Source organism: Mus caroli, chromosome 2 (genome assembly GCF_900094665.2).
Source record: "Mus caroli chromosome 2, CAROLI_EIJ_v1.1, whole genome shotgun sequence".
Taxonomy (NCBI): Eukaryota; Metazoa; Chordata; class Mammalia; order Rodentia; family Muridae; genus Mus; species Mus caroli.
The window spans coordinates 111720862-111744995 of NC_034571.1; the positions used below are offsets into that span (position 1 = coordinate 111720862).

Consider the following 24134-nt stretch of genomic DNA (forward strand, 5'->3'; position numbering starts at 1 on the left):
CTCAGGCTTGGAAAAGCACGTCTGTGGGTGTGAGAGACGGAGCCATAGCATAAGGCGACTATGGGGAAGCTAGGTAAGTGTCTGCACTAGTTCTACCCTGGCTTGGGGACGCGAAGGAGTGTGTCCAGCCGCGCCTGTTGGGCTGCCCGCCCCTTTCCCTCTCCCCCGGAGAGCTCTGATGTTCCCCGCGGTGGTGGAAGAGGGTGTGTGGGTGTCAAGGACTCACAGACCAGGCTCTGCTGTCAGCTGGAAATGGATGAGGGTTCCACACTTGGCTTCTGAAAGAGGGCGAATTGGGAACTGGGGTGGGGGGCGTTAGGTGAAGGGCAGAAAGAGGAAAAAGAGATGCGGGTGAGGGGTTACCGAGCCAGGACCGACCTTGCTAGGAAGGAAAGGAGACGTGGCAAGCAGGGAAGTCGGAAAGATGAGGCAAGGGCGGGAGGGGCTTCTCAGGAGTCGGGGCCCTTTCGCGCGAGTCTGGGGCCCTTTCAGGAGGAAAGGGGGTGTTGTTCTTGCTTGAATTTTTCGGTTGGTCTTCCCGAAGCTTTGCCATGGGGGCAGCAGCCTGAGGGTGAGGTGCCCCCTCGACCCTCAGTTTACTGTAGCCAGTGCTGGAGAGGTTACAAGGGAAGAGGGATGTAGAGGGTGATGGTCAGGGCGGGGGCGCGCTAAGATTTTTCAGGGTGGGGGTCTGCAGTGAGGTGCTGGGGCTCAGGGTCAGGTCACCATGGGATACTGGCTCAGGCTCCAAAAACCAGGAGAAAATACAAGAAGCCGGCAAAGAAAATCATCCCCCGCCACCACCCTTGGCACCGTACCCCTCCCCCCAGGCCCCACCACTCCCCGCACCGCCTCCCCCGGCCGCCTCGTGCTGCCCCCTGCGTCGGGACGACCGACCCACGATTCTGATTGGTTGGAGACCGGGAGGGGGAGCCGAGGGCCGGATTGGCTGGCGGGGCCAGCGCAGGGCGGGGCGGCTGATTGGCGGAGCTTGCCGAGGGGCGCGCCGCTGATTGGCTGAGGACGAGGAAGCAGGAAGGAGGGCGGCGGAGGCTCCGCTCTCGGGGAGTTTGTGGGGGAACCGCGAGCGGCGTAGCGGATCCCGGAGCCCGGCCCCCGCTGCTCGCCCGTCCGGCCGCCTGCCCCGCCCGTCCGGCCCTAGCCGTCCGCCCGCCCCGGCCAGGCGCGCCCCCCCCCCCCCCCCCCCCCCCCCCCCCCCCCCCCCCCCCCCCCCCCCCCCCCCGCCGCCCCCCCCCCCCGGCCAGGCCCCCCCCCCCCCCCCCGACGGCCCCGCCCGAACGCGGCCCCCGCTCCGCCCGCCCGGCCCCGGCCCCCAGGAGGAGGCGCTGACGCAGCAGCGTGGAGCCCGGGAATTGAGCGCCCCCGGGGGGTTCCAGCCGCCGGATTCCAGCCCGGCCAGGGCCTGCGGGCGCCCAAAGCCGCGCCGTCCGCGCCTCTCGTCCCGGTGAGCTAGGAGCCGGGATCCAGGAGGGGGAAGGGGAGGGCGAACGAGCGAGAGCGAGCGAGCTAGGTAGGCGGACTAGCAAAACGGAGAGGACCGGCCGCCCGTCAGCGCGCCCCGCCGAGCGCGCCGCGCCGCCGCCCCCGCCAGCCCCGGGAAGGGACGGACGGACGACAAGAAGCAGGTGCGGCTGCCTGCCCGCCCGCGCGCGCCGCCTCCCTCCCCCGGGTCCGGCGCTGCGGTCCCGCCATCGGGGAGCACTGCGCGCCTCGAGGTGACAGCCCCCGGGGGGCGCCCGCCTCGCAGGCCGGGGGCGGGGTGGGTGGCGGCCGCAGGGTGGCAGCTTGGCCGGGCGGCGGCGGCGCGGGCGTCCCGGGCTACGGAGGGCGGGAGGACGCGGGGTGCTTCCTCGCCGCGGCGGAGCCGGCTTGCCTCCGAGTGCGCGGGCGGCAAGGCCCCCGCCAAGCCCCCTCCCCCATCGTGGTCCCCGAGGCTAGGGGCCGCGGCTGGGGGCGTCGCCGCGGGAGCGCCCTCTCGGGGTGGGGGGCGCCCTCCCGGGTTGGGAGCTGACCGGCAATTGCCGAAGGGGGGATGGGGATGGGGGCCGCGTCAGGGCGAGGGGTAGTGTGGACTCGATCGGGTCGGGCTGAAGGAAGGGAGGCGCCGAAGACGGAAGGGGACCGGTTCGAACAGCGAGTGTGGGCCGCGGGAGGCCCTGTGGGGACCGTGCGGGGCGGCGGCCGAGTCCGAGGTGGGGCGGGGGGAATCGAAGTTGTCAGACCGCCTCCAAGTGACAGCGGGACCCGGTGCTCCAGGCCTGGCCTGGTTGTGCCCTGCCAGTCCCGCCGCCTCTCCTCTGGGGCCGGGGACCGGGTCAGGTCGGGCCCAAGGGGCCCGCTCGGCGGTGAAGAGCCGGACAAAGGCGGCGCCCGAGCGGGCGCAGGTAGTGGTATCGGGGAGGGGAGCGAGTCCGGGGCACCCACCCCAAGGGGCGGGCACGGGGCCGGACTCTGCCCTGGGGACTGCGGGGGCCGGGGCGTCCACCGGGAGGAGCTGCGGCACTGGCTCTGGTCTGTAGCCGCAGATATCCTCGCGGCTCCGGGAAGAGTGGGGTCGACTTAGCCAAGGCGGAGGGGCAGGGTTGAGGGGTGTGCGCACCGAGTGCCCTGGCCGGTGGCGAATGGGCTGGTGGACTCACAGAGGCGAGCGGAGCCTGCTAGCAGTGAGGCTTTTAGCAAGTCTGCCTCTCGGTAGAGGTTTAACTCCACCTGGGATGTCTCCTAGTGGCCCATTGTCGGCAGTCTTAAGAGCACAGACGGCTACTTGGATTGGGACTAAGGGACCCCACCCCCCAACACACACACCCACTGTACTTGGCGATGCCTTCACTATTGCTGTAGCCGTTTTCCTTGGGCAAGAAGGTACCCACATAGGGACATGATAAAGCTGAGTCCATAAATTGAGGCAGAAATTTGATGACATAAAATAAGGTTTCCAGCTTTCTTTTGTACCACCTGACACGTTTCTCCCCATCTTCTACCTCCATAATCTTCCACCGCCAAGGAAAGCCTCAGAGGGACCACATTTCTTGGGGACACCACTGTCCTAGGACACTTTGGAATCTCTGGCTTAAGCTGTGAGCTGTGAGCGCTAACCCCAGCGGGTGAGCAGCTCTAGGCTGTATGCTGTTTGAGAAAATCCACTCGGCTCCGGTGCCCCTCCTCATGTGATTAAGTTGGGAACAGGAAGAGAGGAGTCTCTGGCTGATAACAGCTGAGAACATGGCCTTTTGCTGAGAAAAATCTGGGTTGGAGTGGCACACCAGTGGGACTGGTCGAGAGCAGCACTCGGCTGTGTCTGGCTCTAAGCCCACGGTGAGAAAGCTGCTGTCTGCCAAAGGAGCAGGAACAGGGTATGGACTTCATTCATAGCACCCAGGCTCTCTCCCCAGGAGAGTCTGGACCCCAGCTTGGGTGGAGTTGAGGCTTGTGGGGAAAGGGGGTATTAACCTCACACAAGAGACTGAAGTTTGTTTGAGAGAGTTTAATTGTATGTCTAAAATCCAGAGAAGGCTGGAGAATCTTTCCTTTTGCTGGGGTTGCATTGTATGTGATTTCTTTTGGTGGCAGTCAGAAGGGTGACCTGGTTTGGCTGCTGGAAGGTGGAAATTGCCAAAATAACATTTCCCTCTGTGGCAGGGGTTTAATCTGGCAGGAGATGCTTGTCTGTCAGATGAGTGTTTGGGAGGGCTGGCCCTGGGGAGTTGAGCCATTAACCGAGATGGTTTTGCTAGCCATCTCTTTCTGCCCCTCCCCTCCCTTGTTTCTCTCCTGTTCCTCTTACCGCTCTAGAACGGGAGGCTAGCCTGGGACTGGCAGCAAGTCTCTTCTCTGCCTCCTGGTGTGCACTACCATTGCTGGGGTTGGTTTGTTCTTTTTGGTGTCTCCCTCCCTCCTTCCCTCTCTGTTGCCATGTTCCCAGGTCAGTTTCCTCCTGCTTCCTCTGGCTCTTCTGGTCCAGTCTGTACACAGCTAGCTACCAGATCTTTCTTCCGAAGCACCCCTTCCACGTGTCAGTTTCTTACTCAATTGTGCTGGCTTCTTTTTGCTGCAGTCTGACCCTAGGCAGTGTCCCTAAGGCTATTTGCTAGTCCTGCTGAGCACTTTTGTCTGTCCTGCCCTTCGCACCCAGCTCCTACCCCTTCCTTCTCTCCCACTTGTCTTTGTCTTGGCATTGCTCAGACCACTGAGCTTGTGAAAATGGATTGTCTAACATGGTATCTTCTCAAATGCTTTGTAGATTGGAAGGTCCTTAGGGATTGAAGTAATGAGTTAAACGTGTGTGTCTGTGTGTAGTCTAGTCTTCCTCTCAGTGTTGTGTGATGTGGAATTCAGTGTGGATGGAGGGGAACCTTTGACTCTTCTAGAAATGCTCAGTATGGATGCAATCCTTGGAGGTCTCTGACCTTTTCTGTGAAAGGTGTATAAATAGGGCGTGTCTGTAAGGCTCTGGCCATGGGCATGTTTAACTGCTGTTTCTGATCCATCTGCTGCTGAAGATTGTTCACATGACAGACACCACACAGACAGGAGTTAGAAAGGGGCTGTGGTCCTGTCCTCCCGTTGTCCCCACTGGGCCAGTCTCTTGCTGTACCCAGCTCTGCTGTGTGTTGGCAGTTTACTTGTTGTCTATGCTACCATATGCTTTACCTCTTCCCGCCTGGGCGTCAGTGAGGGAGAAAACGCTATTCGGAGAACCCCTGACAAATAACCCTGGATCAGCCCTGTGGATGGGATTTGTACGGTTCCTTTTATATTAAGTGTTTTTACTGACTTCAGGGACTATGTCTGTCCCAAGGTAGAGCTTTGGGGAAGAAATGCTGTCATTCCAACTGCCTTAGAAGTTGGTGTATTGACGATCAAGCCTACACCATGGGGGACGTGGGAGAAGACTGATGACTGGTTTGGAACTAGGTAGTGAAGAAACAGACGTACCCCTGCACCCATCCTCTTTCCCCAAACCTTTCAGTTGTGCCCCAGTTTGATGATTAATGAACCAGCGTTTACCTTCCAATCGGAAAGGCCACCCCTCACAGTTGCCATGGCAATGCAGACCTCTCCCCTGTCAATTAAGAAAGAAAAAAAAAATCCTACTTCTCTTTTACTGTAACAGAAAAGCCACCTCAGAAAGCCTCTCCTGAGTGCTCTCCTCATCTGCCTGTGCTGTCTGCAGCATGCATCCTGGGACACAGACCTTTCCCTTCAGGGACATTGCCCAAGTTTCCTCACCATGAGCAAATTTTGCCCCTCTTGGAGCCAGCAACTCTAGAACCATCAGAAGAGGAAACAACCTTTTAATTTATTCAACCATGATGCAAATTACAATCCAGAAAGAGCCCTTCTCTTCTCTCTTCTGCAGAGATAGAGGAAGTGCCTCCTTACGCTCCGTGTTTAGAGGCGTGAATTGGGTAGCAGTCAAGAAGGAAATTTCAGTAGACCCAAAAGAAATTCAACCTAGCATACCTGCTTGAAATTGGAGTTCAGTGAAAAATTGGCTATTTTCATTTCTTCCCACCTCTCCATCTTAGCATCTAAGAGGACTTATAATGTTTTCATTTTATCTACTTTTGTTCCTTTTGGCCTTGCTCAGGCAACATCATCTGCCTCAGTGCCCTGTCACAAGGTGAGTCACTAAGGAGGAGAAAAAAAATCCAAAGAGGGGGAAAATCCCCAGAGCTGAAAAGTAGCCTGTGTTGAACCAAAGCTGCCAGCCCAAGCTTCCGGGTTTATGGAGCATTATATGAACAGTCCCGACATTAAAGGGCCTCCTTTTTATGAATGGGTTGTGGAGGGTATAAACAAAGCAGCATCTCTCAATGGGGAAGCATTTCACATAAGCACCACTACCCCGACCCAAGCAGTTACGGGCAGGCGGGCGCTTGCTAGCACAGTCTGGCAAGGCTTGCTTCCTTTGTGCCTTTGTGACTTTGGAGGGACTTTGGTTCTGATGCAGCCAGCAGTGCTCTCTAGCTTTGTGGGCTTGGCCTTGTCTTGATGGGCCAACACCCTGTCTTTGAGCTCTCAAAAAGATGGGAAATAGCATGTGCGGTCCAGAGCTTATGAAAACTAGTAGCAAAGGCTCCCGACACCCAGTGACCCCTCGGGCTGCTTAAATCTTCCATGTCAGGCCTGGGAGGTCTTAGGTGATGAGATCCTGCCTAGCTTTTATGGGAGGCGCATAGCTGGAATAAAATGGACTGGTTTGAATGTCAACTTCATTATGTTTGTATGTCTAGCCCTGGTTTTGCCTGCTAATGAGGTATAAGATGGCTAAAAGAAGTAGAAGAAGCAATGGGCTTCAAACATCCTGCTCAGGGCTGCCAGCTCCTGGGGTCCCAGTACGGGTCTGGGTATCTATCCCAGGCATCTTGGTGAGAGAGCTGGGGGTGAGGGGACCCTGGGTTTGAGGGGACGCTGGGTTTGGAGAACAGGACCCAGAGTGTAGTCACTGTCCTGGGGTAGTGTACTACATTTCTCTTGGCACAGTGTGTAATACCAGCAAGGATTGTCACTTACCTGACGCATTGTGGAGGGTCCTCTTCAGGCTGACCTGCCAGGGAGAATGAGAGTTTGTCTCTAGCTCTGGCTTTATGAGTTGGTAACTTCCCAACTATCAGAACTTAAGTTCCTTGAATGAAAAGGCAGGTGGCTTTTCATAGTTAATAATATCAGGACTAGCTAAAGACTTACTTGGGTGTAATTATTTTCTCTTGCCTTTGTTCCTTCTCTGTGAGATTTGGGAAGGACAGATATGTTGATTCCCTAGCCCGGAGTAAAGGAATGTATCTAGTTTCTGCCTCTACCTCTTCCTGCTGCAGGAGAGAGGAACGGGCCCTTCAAATGTAGTCACTTGTCCAGAATGTTTGGGGACAACACAATTTATTGATCAGCTTTCTGTGTGGCCAGGTGGTTCAGAAGTGTGTTCTTAGGATAGTTCTTATCGGGGTGCTGATCGGGGTGCCGCTTGATGCCCTGAGATCCTGACGTGCAGGACCACAGTAGCGCTGCCATCAAGGTCAGCTGGGAGCTTCCCAACCCTGGCTTGGTGTCACTTGCTTTGCTTTCCACTGAATGTAGAAAAAAAGAATTCTATGGAGAGGAAATGATCTTTTAGAGAAAATCGAAAGTACTAGAGATTGTCTGCTCTCAAGAAAGGAAGCCAGGAGCAATTGCTCTGTCTGTAAGTTAAGGTGGGTGTCTGCACCAGGATAGGCCACCCTCAGTCTCCACTGCAATATAAGCCAGAGGAAGGGATTTCCTTCAGGCCTATAGACTGGCGTTGGTGCTCTGGACTTACTGTAAAATTCCGTCTCTCTGGAACACTCACAACTTTCTAGGTAATAAAATGGGTTTGTTTCAGAAATGCTTGTACGAGTTTCTTTAGAACTTTGAGCCAACTGTTTGCTTGCTTGTTGGTTGGTTGGTTTGTATTGAGACAGGATCCTGTATAGTCCGGTCTACCTAGAACTCTCCATCCTTCTGTTCACCTTGAATGCTAGGATTACAGATGTGTGAGCAAACACATCTGTCTGTACAAACAGTTCTTTAAACTGAAAATTCAAGAAAAACTTTTATATTGGGCTGTGACCCAGGCTCTAGAGAATGGCAGCCAGGTAACAGCATAGAAGTCAGGGCTCTGAGCCGTGCCTGGGCACCCTGCCTGTGCCCTTGCTTATCATAGTACTAAGAGGTGAGGTGGGAGGATGGAGGGAGGGGTGTGTGTGTGTGGGTGTGTGTGTGTGTGTGTGTGTGATGTGTACTCAGAACATCAACCTTGGCAGTATGTGCCTTTACCTGCAGAGCACCCCCAACCAATTCCATACCTCCTCCTCTTTTGGTTTTTTTGAGACAGGGTTTCTTTGTGTAGCCCTGGCTGTCCTGGAACTCACTTTGTAGACCAGGCTGGCCTCAAACTCAGAAATCCGCCTGCCTCTGCCTCCCAAGTGCTGGAATTAAAGGCGTGCGCCACCACCGCCCGGCTTCTTTTTTTCTTTTTATGAACTTTTTGTATCTGTTTCCATCTGCCGAAGATGTGATGTTAGCAAACAACTTTTCCCTAGGCTGTTGCGAGGATAGATGCAGTGATTGTCATGTGCTAGGTGGTACTGGGTACCCAGAATACAGAAGAGCATTATTCCTGATAGAGTAGGAGGCTCTGGGGAACCAAGCTCTCTGCTCTCTTAGGTATCTTGGAGGACGGGCCTTTACTCTGGCTCTTTACTGCTGAGTCCACCTTGCTATCTTTTCTGGATTTATTGCTTATTTTGTTTTGAGAGACAGGATCTCTCATGCAGCCAGGCAGGCCTCACATTTACCATAGCCAAAGATGACTTTGAACTTGTGATTCTCCTGCTCCCCCCTCCAGAATGCTGGGATAAAGCTGTATGCGTCACCCTGCCTGGTGGTGTACAGTGCTGGGGACCAAACCCATCACTGCCACCTCACTGCCACCTCGGGCAGGCCCTGAACTTTAACTCCCAGCCTATCTCAGGCATTCTTTGTCATAAATGTGTGTGCACTTAATCATTAATGGTTGGTGGGAGGTAACAAGTAGAACTTTTTCCCATGAGGCACCTAGGGCAAATTGGGAGAGAAAAAGGAATGGTGGTGAAAGAGTTGAATAAATACAAATTAATATATGAATGTGAATTTGAATAGGCACAGTGGACTCTCTCTCACAGTGGACCGAGGGGGAACGTTGAAGGCATGGGATCCCTAATCTAGGCGTGTGAAGTCCTTGGATTGCTTCAAAAGCTGTTCGGGAGCATATTTTTGTTTCTGGGATTCCAGATGTGTGTACCTGGTAAAGTATGTGTATGTACGTTTTCCAAAATGGACTGGGAAAAAAATACCCAGAAATCTAAAGTAGTTAACCCATCCTAGCATTTTGAATAAGAGGTTTTCAACCTTTTGTGAGTCAAGCCAGTAAGCCAGCAGCAGGGAAAGCCTTGTGGTTGGGATTTTAGTGGGGAAGTCGGATTCTACCCAACCCTCCCCCAGGCTTGCAACCTGTTGAGGTAGCATTGCAGCCTGCCTTGTGACTCCCTCCCTTGGTGGAATGTTTGGAAGGCTTGGCCCTGGGATGTGTGTGTGTGTGTGTGTGTGTGTGTGTGTGTGTGAGAGAGAGAGAGAGAGAGAGAGAGAGAGAGAGAGAGAGAGAGAGCAAGCGCCTTGTTCAGGAGGTTCTTTGTTGGGAAGGTCTCGGGCAGACTCTCCTCCTAATTTGGTGGGTCACTTCTCTTCAGGACCTGGAGGTAGCTAGCAAGCATCTGGGGTCTCCCTGTCTTACCCAGGCTGACTGGAAACGCTGAGCCTGGCTTAAAATCCCCCCTCCCCCCCGTTTTTTTTTAACTGATGCTGGGGATTTGCAAATGTTAGGCAAGGCAGTGCTTTCCCTCTGAGGTCCATCCAGAGCAGTGTCCTGGCGGCTGGACCAGTACACATAATTTGCTACTCCTGAACAGGCTCAGAGAACAGATTGGTAAGCTATGGACTCTTAATAAGGAGTGCTGCATCAGTAATATAAGGTTTTCTCCTTAGTTATTGAGATATGGGAAGCACTGTCCCTCTTCCTGTCTCCAAACAGCTGCTCAGAGCAGTGGGTTGTGCCTCAAGCATAAGTTTGCTTCTGCTAACCCCGCCTGGGCAGTGTGGCTTATATTAGTGGGGTTTTAGGGATCCTGGTCTGGAGATCTTTACCCCCACCTAGGAACCCACCAGGCAGAATCTAGGGAAAGTTTATTCTGCCTGTTGTCTTCTTGCATCCTGGTACGTAGGGATGGCTAGCACTGCCTTCCCTGCTGGGCTTTTGTTCTCTCAACACACCTGGCCCTCAGTTGATGAGTCAGAAGTGCCTTCTGCAGACCTCTAAGCCCGCACTGGGGCTCCCCATCACTGCCTTCTCATGCTGGCCCTCCTCCCAGGCTCCCCTGCATCCCGCTAGCCCATGCCCACGCCCATGCTTAGTTTCTGTCTTTCAAGCTTTATTTCCATCCCTTAGCCTGGTACTTGGGGGTGGGGGGAGAATGAGCTAAGACTGGAGAGGTGGCTCAGACCAGGTTTGATTCCTAGCACCCGCATAGTAACTCACAGGTGTTTTCGACTCCAGTCTCAGAGGATCTGATGCCCTGGTCTGACTTTGGTGGGTACCAGACACACAGATGGTACACAAATGCAGTCAAAGCACTCAGTACACAAAAGGTAATTTTTAAAAATGAAGGGGAAAAAAGAATGGGCTTGTATTAAGTGCATGTATGTATGTATGTATATGTGTGTATTGATATTTGGCACTCGATACATGTTCTGAATCCTAAAAACAAAGTCTTGCTTTAAAAAGTAAACCAAGCAAGGCATGGAATTCAGACTCTTCCAGTCTTGATCAGGTCTCAGCTCTGCTGTGTGGGGCTGACTGGGGGCAAAAGTTGTAAGAGGTGCCTGGGTATGAGCAGTGGATGCTCTGAGTGCTCACAGGAGCACCTGGAAGAGCGGGGGAGGGTAAATTGGATAAGGTAGAGGCTTGGACCTTTAAACAAATCCCCTCAGGCCAACAGTGTGGCTGGGGAGTGGGAGGGAGGCATTTGCTGCCAGGCTTGATGGTCTTGCGTCCAGTGTTCAGAACCCTCATAGCAGGAGAGAGCAAACTCCCTCACAAGCTGTCCTCTGACCACCACATGTTCTGTTGGTGCATGCCCTCATACACATGTGCACATACCAAAAAAATGTTTAAAGAAAACCCCTAGAGACTAGTTGGTGCTGCGTGTGGTTATCTCCTAACTTGTCAGTTTCGTGGAGCAGAACACAGACATTACTAAAGCACAGTGCTCTCTGTGTAGGGAACAGTAGGTAGGAAAGGTGCTTGCTGTCCTTTCTCCCTTCTTCAGCCCCTGCCTGTTGGGTCTTTGCCTCAATACTGAGGCTTGGCAGTTTCCGACCACCAGGAGCTTAATCATTTCTGTTGTTATTACCCTAAACTTTGATCTCTAACAGACATGGGAATCGGCACACACACACACACACACACACACACACACACACCGACTCCCCCCTCCCCGAGCAGTGGATCTGTGTGCCTTTACAGTTACTGGAAGGGGGCTGGCTGGCTTTGGCCTGTGGGTTCTCATGCTGGGGTCATCAGAATTGACAAAAGTCAGACCTGGTTTTGAGGTTGAGCTGAGCTGGCCTAGCCAGATCCTGCCTGTAGGGAGTGGGCATGAACCTTTGCTGTGCAGATATTCTCTCTGTGTCTCTAGGTACCCAAAGGCCACACTGTGACCTGTGAGGAGCAGGTGTGGTCTTTCAGGGCCTCAACAGTATTGGTGCCTCTGGATGGCAGATGTGACTCCTGCCAGTGCCCAGATGGGTGGGACCCGTTCCTTTGGCTGTGCACTATGCTGTCTTTCCTGCCCGTGTGTTTCTATAGTTAAGCTCAGTTGCAAGGTGACTTGAGTACCTGCAGCAAGTGAGGCCAAGTTGGCAGGGCTAGTGGCCAGAGCCACTGCTCTCCTAGCAGGTGGTGGTTAGCAGGGTTTGGGGGTACCTTCAGTGGATCTTCAGTCAGATACTGTGGGCAGAACACCTGCCACTCTGACCCCATCCTGTGCCTGCCCCACCTCCTCCCAACTGACCCCATAGTGGCTTCACAAGGGAGAAGAGACAGTGTCCCTATCTTTCCTCAGGATGAACATTTGGATGTCCTTTGCAGAATAGTAACTGCAGAGTTCCAAGTGCAAGCTGGATGCTTGGATGGTCAATTCAGGCTGCTCTTGGCTCCTGCTAGAGAGAACTAATGATTGATGCCTCTTCTCCTGTGGCTGGGAGGGAGAGGGAAGCAAGCTTCTGTTCTCCACAATGCCTTGCCACCCTTGTCAGCATTGGGAAGTAAGGTTTAGTTTGCTATGTGCATTTCAGACAAGGAATGTCCAGTTCAGAGACGTTTAGGTGAGGTATGCATTTGGGAAACAACCAGGTTTTGTTTCACAAAAGTTGAAAGTAGGACCCAGGACCTCATACTTGGTTAGACAAGCCTTTTACCGTGGAGTTGCGTACCAGTCTCAGGGCTACCTTCCGTAGGCGCTTGGGGCTGGCTGTCTTTGACCAGAGGTTCGAGCAGTCTTGGAGCAGCCTTCACATGGCTTTACCATAGGTGGCCCAGCAGAGGCGCCTGTTTGCCCGGTGCCACCACACAGGTTCGCGGGAGGGAGACTCTGCCTTTGCTCCTTACTGCTCTTCTCCTGTAAGAAGACTCCAGAAAGCCAGTTCCTGACCAGTTACTCCTTTCAGGGGTGGAGCAGCTCTGGCCCTAAGGCTGAGACCTGGGGCACTGTAGTAAGGGGAGCAGGAGTCAGCTCTAAGGATCTCTTCCTACCCAGGAGCAGACTTAGTTTATGGGAGTAATTCATATTGTGACCTCAGCCCAGGCCCCTGACCTCCTTTGCTGGACACGTAGCACTTTTCGTGTGCACTACCTCTATTGATCGGGATAGTGTGTGGTGATCTGTACACGAGAGTCAGAATGTCTTGGCTTTTCTGCTTGGGGGGGGGGATGGCTTCTGCTAGCCCCAGGCAGATCCGAGTCACACCGAAGCCTGGCCCCACTCACTCGTCCTTACACTTCACATCCCCCTCTGTGTGGAGACTTTGATGTACCTAGAGTGGAAATCGCTGGCTTGCCAGCCTTGGTGTATACAGCCTTGGTGGGGATTTTGGATTCAACTTGTGGGGTCTTTGACCTAGAAGCCCTCTGGCCAGCCACTGTCCTTCAGGGCAGCTGTTCAGAGCTGATGACAGTCAGACTGGTTTTCCCCAGTGGGAGCTTGCTTGATACCAGCTCAGTAAAAGGTAATCGCCCTGGGGCTTCCTTCCCAGGCCCTTCTCTCAAGGGGCCAGCATCGTAGTACAGGGGTAGGCTGTTCCAGAGAGCAGAAGAGCAGTGCTCAAGTCCCCCATCTGTCCCNCCCCCNCNCCCCCCCCCCCCCNNCAGCAGTAGAAAGTTCCTGGTTGAATTAGTGTAAATGAGAGGGCCACCAGAGCATCTGTCCTCCTGGAATGGGGGGTCAGGCCTACTGCAAGCCTGGGATTTCCTTCCCTCAGGTTGGAGGTCCCCCCTCCCCCAAAGCTGCAGACTCCTCCACCCAGCCCCACCCCAGGCAGGGAAAAGCTGCTGCTGAGGTTCTCACAGGTGCCTCAGAACATGACTCACACACACTCTCTAGTATCCAAGGGCAGCAGGAGCTGGCAGCAGAGACCCCAGCCTCTCCACAGACAGCCACTGAGGCACCGCATGAAAGAGGAGGTTCTTGCACAATGTGCTTTGATGGCCCTGGCAGCCTTTAGCCAGGGACAGGAGGTTTGGCAGATGCAGAGGAGGCTAGCAGGAGGCTCCTGTGCTTGGCTTAAAAACAGAACTTGCTCCCTGATGTCCAGCCCTGGGGGGAAAGGGAGGAGCAGAGGCTCTGAGTCCTGAATGGGAGGATAAAAGTGAAACCATCTCTGCCTGGAGTACACAGTCTAGGGATAGCCTCCTGAAAGTGGCCAACACTTTTTCTTCCCACCACTCTGCTTGGAACCTTTAGGGGTGCTAAGAGGGAAAGATGGGAGTGCTGACAGATACCCGAGTACAGTCAGTACACCCGTGTGACCAGCCGGGCTCCTCCCCACCCACAGCTCTTCCACTAGCCATGCTACTCAGCCTCGTGCCCTTTCCCACCCCCCTACGCTCTGTACTTGGGATCCATGTGTTCAAAGGCCACAGGACCAGGTGACCTCACCCTTGGCCCCCAGCCATTCCCAGGCCCAGCTGCTCTGGCAACGTGGGGCCTGTTGAGGGGCTTCAGCCCATGCTTAGCTGTATTGTCTGAGCACTCATCCTTCATCTCTAAGCTCCTGGGGATGGGGGCGTAGGACTTGGCTTTGCCCGGAAATATAGATACGGTTGTGGTGGTGGTGCTTGCTCTTTGCTGATCCACCACTGGCTCAGGGCACCCTGGTTGGAGAAGAGTCCGTGGCTTGTGTGCACTCAGGTGCTTTGGAGAGTGAAAGGGACGTGCTGGTGGGTATGCTGAGCAGCCAGGACGGAGGTCACTGATTCAAAGCAGAAAAGAGAGCCTCACAGAGCCTGGGGTTGTTCGGAGCTCTGCCATTTAGGAATGATGTCCCTGGGGCCTGGGTTTGGACAGTGGCAGGTCCTCATGCATGGTCATTGGTCTTCCCAGTGCTTTCTCCTTGAGGGTTGTCTACACTGCCCTGTCAGCTGAGTTTTTTCAGCTTCCTTTCTATGCTAGTGCAGTGTGTCTGTCCAGAGAAGGCACCTAGTGAGCCCCGCCACTAGCCTAAGACCACAGAACTAACTGGGAAAAACTTGGCAAAGCGTGGAAATCCCCAGGCTTGGGTTTTCAGGGCTAAGCCTCGGCCCATCAAGGACTTCTCCCAGAATGAATGACAGCAGTGGGGAAACTAAGCTGAAAAGCCTAGCCTGCAGGGTGGGAAGGCTCCTGAGGTGCCTGAGGAGGAGCATGCACTGTCTGGCACCTCGCTTGGCAGCCTTTGTGCTTTGGAGACTAGATGGGAAGTGAACGGCTCTGTAGTCTGGCCACCCTCCCTCACCCCTGCAGTTGTGCATTGTTTTCATGTACAAGTGTGCAGTGCACAGCTCAGGCAGCTCTTTCTGGCCTTTGTCACTTAGAGCTTGGGATCAGTCTGTCCCACGTGTGTACAGGGGACATCTACAAAGCCCAAGTTAAGGATCGTGCCTGGTCCTGGGTATCCTCAGGCTTCCTGGGCAACCCCCTCGCCCTCCCTGCCCACTACCTGACGTCTTGCCTATCAAGGAAAACTGTGGGACAGGGCAAACCTTAGAAGGACCAATGGTTTGTCTCCTTGCTGGCTTTGATCCTAGCCTAATAATCTTTACCGATAGTGACGCTCCGAGCTGCCTTTCCCAAGAATCTGAACCAAATTATTGGGGGCTGCCTCCTAGGGCACACTCAGGCCTCCCCTTTCTTAGAACTTTTCTAGAAAGATTCAGTTATGGCCCTCCTGCTTTATGTGTCACATGAAGTATCATGAGAGAATGGATTTGCTCATCCCCTACCCTGCAGGCAGGTTCTCCGACTCAACACCTCTGCCTGTCTCTTTTTCTTCCGTGGCTAGTCTCAGAAGCCCAGGGTTGAGGGAGGAGTTAGTTAGTACTTTGGTCGTGTTTCTGAAATGCTCCTCCTACCTAGCCCTGTTCTGGCTGTGTTCTCAGAGCCCCTCTTCTTGAGTGTCTAGTGGGGAGAAAGAAGAGGTCTGGTTGTCACTTTGGCTCCTCCTGTGCCTTGGCACTGTTACCTGCAGCACTCCTCAGACTGGCAGGGACTTAATTCATGGTAACTCTAAGCTAGAAGGAGAGAAGCTGTCCTTGAACAGCTACTGAGAGTCTGACTGTTAAAGCTGGAGGACAAGAGCAGGAGTGAAGTGAGCCAGAGTCGTTTTGGGTGAGGGAGGGTGCGTGGGCCGCAGTGGAGGAAGAGGGGGCAGTGACCAGGTATTCTCATTGCCTGCCTTCTGTCCTGCAGCTTGGAGGGATTCCATGACACACACTCGGAGGAAGTCCCTTCCTATGCTGAGTTCCGGCTCCACTGGCCGAGGGGAGCCCCTGCAGATGGAAGACAGCAATATGGAGCAGGGGACTGAAGACGTGGAGCCGGGCATGCCTGAGAGCCCTGGGCACCTTACGGGACGCCGCAAGAACTACCCATTGCGCAAACGTTCACTGGTTCCTGAGAAGCCCAAAGCCTGCAAAGTGCTGCTGACTCGCCTGGAAAACGTGGCTGGCCCTCGAAGCGCAGATGAGGCGGATGAGCTGCCCCCTGACCTGCCCAAGCCCCCAAGTCCGACCTCGTCCAGTGAGGATGCTGGTCTCGTGCAGCCCCGCAAGCGGCGCCTCGCCTCCCTTAATGCAGAGGCCCTTAATAATCTGCTACTGGAGAGGGAGGATACCAGCAGCCTGGCAGGTGCCCGCCGTAGCAGAGGCGGGGACCCTCACCGTAGCCGGGACCGGGCCACGGGGTCCTGGTCTTTCTCCAAGAAGCGACCTAGGCTGGGAGATCTTGGAGAAGGAAGTAGGGACCTGTCCCCAGATCTAGCCCCAGATGAAGGTGCCCGTCGAGATGGAGACCCGGCTCCCAAAAGACTGGCTAGCTTAAACGCTGCTGCCTTCTTAAAACTCAGCCAGGAGCGGGAGCTACCTCTTCGACCTTCTCGTGCCCAAGCAGAAGCAGATGGGCGCTCCACCGAGCCCCTGGCACCCAGGATCCTGCGGCCGAAGGTCAACGGCAAGAACTGTCCCAAGGCTCGGCAAGGGGCTGGCTCTGGGGAGGCTACAGGGCCTCCCAACTGGCAAGAGCAGCCCGATGAGCGTTGGCCGTCTGCTCCTCCTCATGGGCCACCCACCCAGCCATCTCACCAGGCCCCAGGCAAGGCTCTGGAGAACCCGTTGCGCCCCAACCTGCCTCTGCTAATGGGTGGGCAGGCAGCCCTGAAGCCAGAGCCTGGGCGTCCAGGAGAGGAGTCACCTGCCCCCAAGCAGGAACTGCATCAGCCCTCCTTCCCTGCGCCTCAGCTGTCTCCGCTGCCAATGCCTGGCAACCCAGCCGACTACAGTGGTCCATGTGGCGGGCCTGAGCTCACAGCGCTGGGCAGCTTCTACCTGTACTGTGGCCAAGATGGGCTGCAATGTGGGGCTTACTCCCCTTGCCCCATGCTCCCAGAAGGCAAGCTGTCTCCAGTGGCAGCCCCCAATGAGGGGCTGCTCATGGCCCCCAGCTCAGTGCCCTCCGGTGTCCCTTTCCAGCACCCTCCTTGGAGCGCACCTCGCTACTGCTCCAGTGAGGACACTGGAGCGAATGGCTACAGCATCTGTGGAGTGTTGCCTCTGTCTCTCACACACATTGGCACTACCTGTGGTGGCTGCCCCTACAAAATGCCTTTTACTGCAGGTAAGCCTTGTGGGGACACATGGTATGCTGGGTGAGGGGGTTTAAGACATGGTGTCCCAGGAGGCTCTGGACAGGGGCTCTGTTGGGTCTGGGTACTACCTGGGAGGCAGGAACCTTGGAGGAGGGAGGTCTCTTCTCATTTAGACAATGTTCTCAGCCTAGGAACAGTCCCAGGAGTGTCCCATGGTTAGCTCTTAGGGCCTGCTTTGCCTAGACTGTCATTGAAATTTCTCAGCTTGGAAGTTAATAACATCGCCATGGAACAGGGCAAGGAGGGTTTCCTCCCATATTGGAATTCCCCTTAGACTCCTAGGCACAGGAGTTAGGGCCTTCTGTAAGCCCTGTGGTACAAGTCTATAAGCTCAGCTACGTAGAAGGCTGAGTCACGTTTCAAGGCCAGCTAGGGTTACAGAAAGAGACCCCGTCTCTAACAAAAATAGAAAAAGGCTTGGGGCTTAGCCATGATAGGAATGTCAGCTTAGTGTGTATGCATGGGGTTCAACCCCCAGTCCTGGGGGAGAAAGAATCAAACTAGAGTGAACCAAGCCATTCCTGTGAGCCTTCTTCTGTCCTGGGCTTTCCCTCTCCCCTTGGAAAGCTGCCATTCTTCGTGTTCCAGGAGTCCAGACCGTCTACATGCTGGCTGAGTTTAGCCTTCATAGGAAGGTTATGGATTCAGGAAGTTATACCAGGGGTAGTGGGAGTTTTGCTTAGTATACAGGCTTTGAAAAAGACAAGGTGCACAGACATGGCATGTGTGAATAGTTGTGTGTAGACAGGGTAGGTGGGCATACGAGAAGAGAGCAGCAGTGTTCTCTGCTGTGGTCACAGTGGGCTCAGACACCGGAATGGTTCGTGCCCAGCCCAAACAGTGTTAGACTGGAAAGGTGGTCCACACTGGTCTCTGCAGGCTGCTTTCTCCAGCCTCTGGGTAGGAATGAGGAGTCTAAAGCCATCCTGACCAGCAGGTCTGCCCTGTGTGAGAGGTGAGGGCTGGGCCTTCTCTCCTCACTTCCTCCCTCTCCCCACACCCCTTCATGTAGGGGTCTATAAAACAACTTTATAGACCACTTGGCTCTGGCCAGACTGGTTATATCAGGTTCTAGCATGAACTGGAGTCTTAAGAAACAAGAGCAGGCTGCTTCCTGGCTTTTCTTCTTAGACCCTCACCCTGATAAGGAAGGACCACCAGTAAGCACTGTGTGCCGAGAGCTGTTCTTAGTGCTCAACACACAGGTCTCAAAAGGTGTGTAATCAGGCAGACTCAGCCAAACTACCTCAGTTGAAATGTGCCCCCCCCCCCTTTCCTCATGACCATTGGATAAGCCAGTGACTGCTCTGTCTGTTTCCTTCATTGTAAAGTGGTAGTAATAGTACCTACCTCAGGGATGTTGTAAGGGTGAAATGAGTTAATATGTAAATAAGGAAAACAGTCAGGAAATTCTGCGTCATACTTGAAAGCACTACTTAACATTTCTCAGAGGGGCCAGAGTGACTTGCCTGAGGTCACATGGCTGGTAAGTGGTAGGTGTGGGACTCATATTCCAGTCTGTCTGACTCCAGAACCCCCTGCTCCTTAGTACTGTGAAAACCCTAGAGAAGCTTACGTCAGAGCTACTGAAGATGTTTTTGCTGTCACTTGGTCCAGTTAGAAAGGGACACATGAGTGTCTGCAGCCCAGTTTCCAAGATGGAGAAAGGGCCCTGTCCCATCTGGCCTTTGAGTTGCACCTTGGAACTAAGTGAGGCTTGAGACCTGAAAGCAGATCGTAGAGGGGTCACCACTAATCCTACCTACCTGCCTTGACCCACTCTTCTTTTTCTAGAAGGCTGCAGGTCGCTCGGCCAATTGGAATTTCCTCTCCCAGAAGCTGGCCACCCAGCCTCACCTGCTCACCCCCTCCTGGGATGCCCTGTGCCCAGTGTGCCACCTGCTGCAGAGCCTATCCCCCATCTTCAGACGCCCATCTCGGAGCCCCAGACAGTAGCTCGGGCGTGCCCTCAGAGCGCCAAGCCTCCGAGTGGCTCCAAGTCAGGTCTGCGCACAGGCTCCAGCTGCCGGCACACTGTGAGGAGCAAGGCTGCCCGCAGGCCCAGCCACCCCAAGCAGCCGCGTGCCCAGCGCCCACGTCCTCGCCGCCGCCGGCGCCGTCGCACTAATGGCTGGGTGCCTGTAGGTGCTGCCTGTGAGAAGGCAGTGTATGTCCTGGTGAGTGTTAGCTCTTAGCTGGAACAGGACAGGGACCCAGCACTTCCCGCCCCCGTCCCCGTCCCCCCCCACCCCTCTCCCAGTCCTGAACCATGTGCCCTGTTGGTTTCTGTTTGTCATTTATTCTGAGTGACCTGAGTCTTCAGATTCTTATCCCTGTTCAGTCCATTTTCTACCCTACACTAAAATGGGGATCTTTTGGAGGAGTTGGGCTAGACCCAGAAAGTTAGATGATGGAACACTGGGAGGTAGAAGCAGTATCAACCAAATGTATTGAGCACTTCTGAAATTTGACATGCGAGCTAAGCACTTGGCATGCCCTGTGCTCTGTAGTCCTCACAACTACCATATGTCAATTGTCCCTCCATAGTCTCTCCCATAGAGAAGGAAACTGAGGCTTAGATAACTTGACCAAGGCTGTGCCACTTAAAATGATTAAGGGTTCCGATTCAGACTGCACCATCAGTGCAGATGTTCAGAGAGCCAGCCACATTGCCACCAGAGTCACTTTGTTCCCCACCCTCAGTCCTTTCCCCAGAAGCCTGGCTAGGGGAGGACGACCCAGCCTGTGCTGTGCTTACAGACTTGACTGCCTTGATGAAGAGAGTGGATTTTATTTCCTGCTTCCCTCCATTCTCACTCTGAGTGTGGCACTGAAGACTTATTTGTGTCATTGGTTTGTCACCCAGGATGAGCCAGAACCTGCCATCCGAAAGAGTTACCAGGCAGTCGAGCGACATGGAGAGACAATCCGGGTCCGAGACACTGTCCTCCTCAAGTCAGGCCCAAGAAAGACGTCTACACCTTATGTGGCCAAGATCTCTGCCCTCTGGGAGAACCCTGAGTCAGGTACCTGTTCCTCAGACTGGGAACCAAAGGAACAGCTGCCCTCAGTTGGCCCCTGCCTAGAGTTTTGCCTGGCACAAGACCACCATTCTTGGCAGAGCCTGCCCACCCTTCATCCGGGGTCTGTCTCCTGTGGAGGCTGTAGCGACCTTGTGACTTGAGGTTGAATCTGTGCACTCCCTCTGTTAGCCACCAGAGCCTGAGCACTTGCCCCATACCTCATCTGCCAGAGCCTTCTTCCCATCTCCCTATGTCTAACAGCATTCCAGGCTGCTGAATGCTTGGCCTTGGTCAGAGGACACAGGTGGCCAGAGCCTGCAGGATTGGGCCAGTAGCAGGGGTTGGACAGACCTCTAGGGCAGGTGGCCAGCTCCAGCCGTGACCTCTTCTCTTGTCCCCTAGGAGAACTGATGATGAGCCTCCTGTGGTATTACAGGCCTGAGCACTTACAGGGAGGCCGCAGCCCCAGCATGCATGAGGTGAGCTGCCTGGCAGGGGAGGGGGCAGAACAAGAGGTTGTGGCATTAAAACACACATAGGGAGGGAACAGCTAGCAGGCAGCCAAGTCCCCTGGGGTTTAGCCTCCCAAACACTGTCTCAACTTATGTTCCAAATGGGAGTAATGACCCTTGAGGGCCAGGAGCTTTGAAATGGGAGTTAGCAGTTAGATTCTAACCACAGGATGGTGAGGTAGCTTGCTCACCCAGCTCCTTTAGTACCTGCAAAACGCAGACTCTCAGAGCTGAGGCCCTTCAGGCTGAGGACAGGCCGAGCACACCTTTCATTCCCTTCCCTTTTGAAGGGCTTTTCTTTTTCTTTTCTTTTTTTTTCTTTCTTTTTTGTTTTGTTTGTTTGTTTTGCTTTGCTTTGCTTTTTGTTTTTGAGACAGGGTCTCACCATATAGCTCTGGCTAACCTGAACTCGATAGGGTGGACCAAGTTGGCCTTGAACTCACAGAGATACTGCCACTAGGATTAAAGGCATACACCAGCACACTGCCCCGTCGGTGGGACCTTTCATTTCATGGGGGAGAAAGGGGTCAGTTTCCTTTTCTCTTAGGGCCGGCGTGAGCAGTCAGGTCAAGACTTAGTCTACACTGACTCCCTCGCTTGCTGAAGGTGGCTAAAGCCAGCACGTTCCTAGAATTAGGTGCCTCATTCTAGCTCCCATAACCAACTAAGCTGCTCCTGTCTCTCCTTGAGCCTTTGCAGAATGAAGTTTTTGCATCAAGACATCAGGACCAGAACAGTGTGGCCTGCATTGAAGAGAAGTGCTATGTGCTAACCTTTGCTGAGTACTGCAGGTAGGTAGTACTCTGCACCAGTACCTGGCCTCATCCCTCAGATTCGATTCGGCTAGAGTGATCTGGGGGAACTGCATGGAGTTTCAAGAAAATAACTCTGCTCGAGGCCCAGAGTCTTCCAGACTCAGAGTATTCCTCTCTAAAACCTTCCTTTAACACCTTTGTTGTTGTGGTTTTGTTTGGTTTGGTTGAGACAGATGGTCCTAGCTGTCCTGGAACTCACTTTATAGATCAGGCTGGCCTCCAACTCAGAGCGATCCTCCTGCCCCTGCCTCCCAAGTGCTAGGATAAAAGACGAGTATCACCACACCTGGCTAGGATTATTTTTTAATTAGCAGAATTACCCCCTGCTGAGGTAACTAGAGAGCACAGCTTAACCCAGCCCTCATGGTCATGTTGTGGCCCACTGCTGTTCCGAGAGAAATCTAGGAAGATGAGAAGTATTTAAAAGAGAAAGCCCTGGAAAGTATATGTGTCCAGGGGCTGAAGTCACTGGAAATTGGCAGAGAGTGCACACAGCCTCGGGGGTGAGATTAGAAGCGGGTCACCTCTCAGTGCCAGCTCAGTGTTAGGGTGGGGAAGAAATTGGTTTCCTTGAAAGTGTCTATGCTAAAGGTAGTTGTGGTATGTCACTGCAGATTCTGTGCCATGGCCAAGCGCCGGGGTGAGGGCCTTCCCAGCCGGAAGACAGCACTGGTGCCCCCATCTGCAGACTACTCCACCCCAGCACACCGGTGGCACAGTGCCAGAGGACACGGACCCTGACCTGGTGTTAGTTTGCCGCCATGTCTATGACTTCCGCCATGGCCGCATCCTCAAGAACCCCCAGTAGCCTCTTGATGCTCACAGTGGGGCTGNCTTCGGGAGAGTGGGGCCTGGGGCAGGGGCACTGCTTGAAGCACAGCACTTGGTTAGGGGCCATGGGTTGCCGGCCTGTGGTTCTCTTTGGGGGGAGGGAGGGCAGGGGCCCTATGGAGAAAGGGAGGCCAGGATATGAGAAAGGTATCTAAACCCTCAGCTTGGCCTGGGGTGCCCTTCTATGCACCCCAGGGTGGAGACTCCTGAAGATTCCGTCTTCCCTGAGGTTGGGCCAGGCCTGAGGGACCTGGCCAAGGAAGGGCAGGGACAAGTAGAAGGGGTAAGGTCCTTCCAGAACCAGGCCTACCAGGCCCTTTTCTAGCCTCCCCNAGGCCTTCCAAGGGGAGCAGGAGCCAGCTTTACCTCACCCACTGTGACCCGCTGCTTCCCTGTCAGCCTGGGACCAGGCTCTGCAGATTCTAGCACAGCTCTGGCTTGTTCCAGTGAATAAGAGAGCCGAGCTTTGACTTCCTCTTCCTGGACTCNAGGCTTATCCCTGGCTTTCTTCCTTTACCACTGCAGTAGCCACTGGTGCTGGCACAAGTTGACCCTGCCCACCCATGGGTGTCAGCCTCATGTCAGCTTGCCATTAAGGGTCACCCAGCAGGTCTGGCTTCCCAGAATACTGGTCAACATGGAGTTTATCATGTCTGGGAGAGAGGGTGGGGGCAGGGGACAAGGAAAATTGCTACCTGATTCGCTGAAGATTTTTCCTCTTGCCTTATTCTTGGAGGTTCTGGGAAACCTCTTGCAGAACTTCACACGTTACTCTTCAAGCCACACCCACCTGAAATCAAACCAAAGGAGAGTTGTGGCTCCTCTTGCCCTGCCACCCCTTACCCTAGTCTTTCGTAGATTGCACTAATTTACATCCCAGTGAGAATCAACACTGTATCAGTCCACAGACCTGAGCTGCAGCCACTTCCTCTAGGGGCTAGGCCCTGCATTTTCAGTTCGTTCCTGTTGCCCAGAGAGTGTTCTAGCCTCATGCTCCCCACCAGTGATTGATCAGAAGGCTCAGTCCCCCGCTGGCCTGGGCTGAGGGGCTGAAGCCTGGTCACTTGTACCTTGTTTGTACCAAAGAGGAGCATGGGCTCAGGGAGGGTGCAGTGCAGGGAAGTGTGGTGTGCCTGGGGCCCAGCGCTGGCCACTTGCCACCCAGGCATGTTGGGGGGGGGGGGCATACACTGTGGAAGATGGCACTGGGTCCTCCCTAGAGAGGGGAGACACGGGTCCAGCAGTCAGGGGACACGGCACTGGGGTGAGGATAGTCTGACATAGGCTGCATTGGGAGGTGGAAGTGAACCCTGAAGGCAAAGACCCGGCAACCCCAGGTCCAGGCCCCCTGATCCGTAGAAGATAAACTGTTCCTGATGGGTAATTGGGCTGGGTAGGCCTGAAGGCTTCACAGGTTAATTTGTTGTTGTTTTGGAAGCCCTATCCCAAACCCAAAGGGAAGACTTCACATGGAATAAGCTCTTTGGAGGAGGTCATCAGTCTGAAAGAGCAAGGCATAAGGAACGAGTTGTCAAGAGTGGAGATGGACCCTTTGGAGCCTGCTCGTTCTAGGGTGCTACCAAGGAGCCCAGCCTCACCCACAGGAGAGGAGATAAGGCCCTCCTAGGAGGCAGGGGGCTGCTGCCCAGATGTTAAATGCTTTTGGAATCTCTTTAGATGTGGAAATATTTTTTCGAACATGAAAATGCAGCTGGTAGAATTTCAATGGAAGTATAATCCATGTAAAATATATTTTAGTTGATATTTTGTAAAATGCACTTTTTGTGTGTGTCGATCCTGGTTTCCCAGATCTGTATTTCAGTGTTTACAAGGGAGGGGGTACCTTTCCTAACCTCCCTTTTGACAGAGATTAGAAGTACTTCTTTAAGAAAAATAAATAAATTTGAGAAATTGTATTGATTTAG

At 54.2% G+C, this 24134-nt stretch overlaps 1 protein-coding gene across 3 annotated transcripts; it reads left to right on the forward strand.

Moving 5' to 3' along the window:
• On the forward strand, positions 1 to 24134 carry Bahd1 (bromo adjacent homology domain containing 1). Of its 3 annotated transcripts, none has more exons than XM_021156552.2 (7): positions 1 to 73; positions 15576 to 16997; positions 18823 to 19205; positions 19895 to 20054; positions 20454 to 20530; positions 21254 to 21354; positions 21993 to 24120. In XM_021156552.2, exons 1-7 carry the CDS (start codon positions 61 to 63, stop codon positions 22117 to 22119), a joined length of 2283 nt encoding a protein of 760 aa, XP_021012211.1. In that variant the 5' UTR covers positions 1 to 60; the 3' UTR covers positions 22120 to 24120. The 3 variants fall into 3 exon arrangements, with proteins under 3 accessions (XP_021012211.1, XP_021012212.1, XP_021012213.1); XM_021156553.2 differs by having other exon boundaries at positions 21263 to 21354; XM_021156554.1 differs by lacking the exon at positions 1 to 73 and adding an exon at positions 1323 to 1465 and having other exon boundaries at positions 21993 to 24134.

What these genes read in the sequence shown, in the direction of transcription:
- Bahd1 (XM_021156552.2), top strand. An exon ending in CAAAATGCCTTTTACTGCAG is followed by an intron (nt 16,998 to 18,822) that starts GTAAGCCTTGTG and finishes TTCTTTTTCTAG; the next exon opens with AAGGCTGCAGGTCGCTCGGC. An exon ending in CTGGGAGAACCCTGAGTCAG is followed by an intron (nt 20,055 to 20,453) that starts GTACCTGTTCCT and finishes CTTGTCCCCTAG; the next exon opens with GAGAACTGATGATGAGCCTC.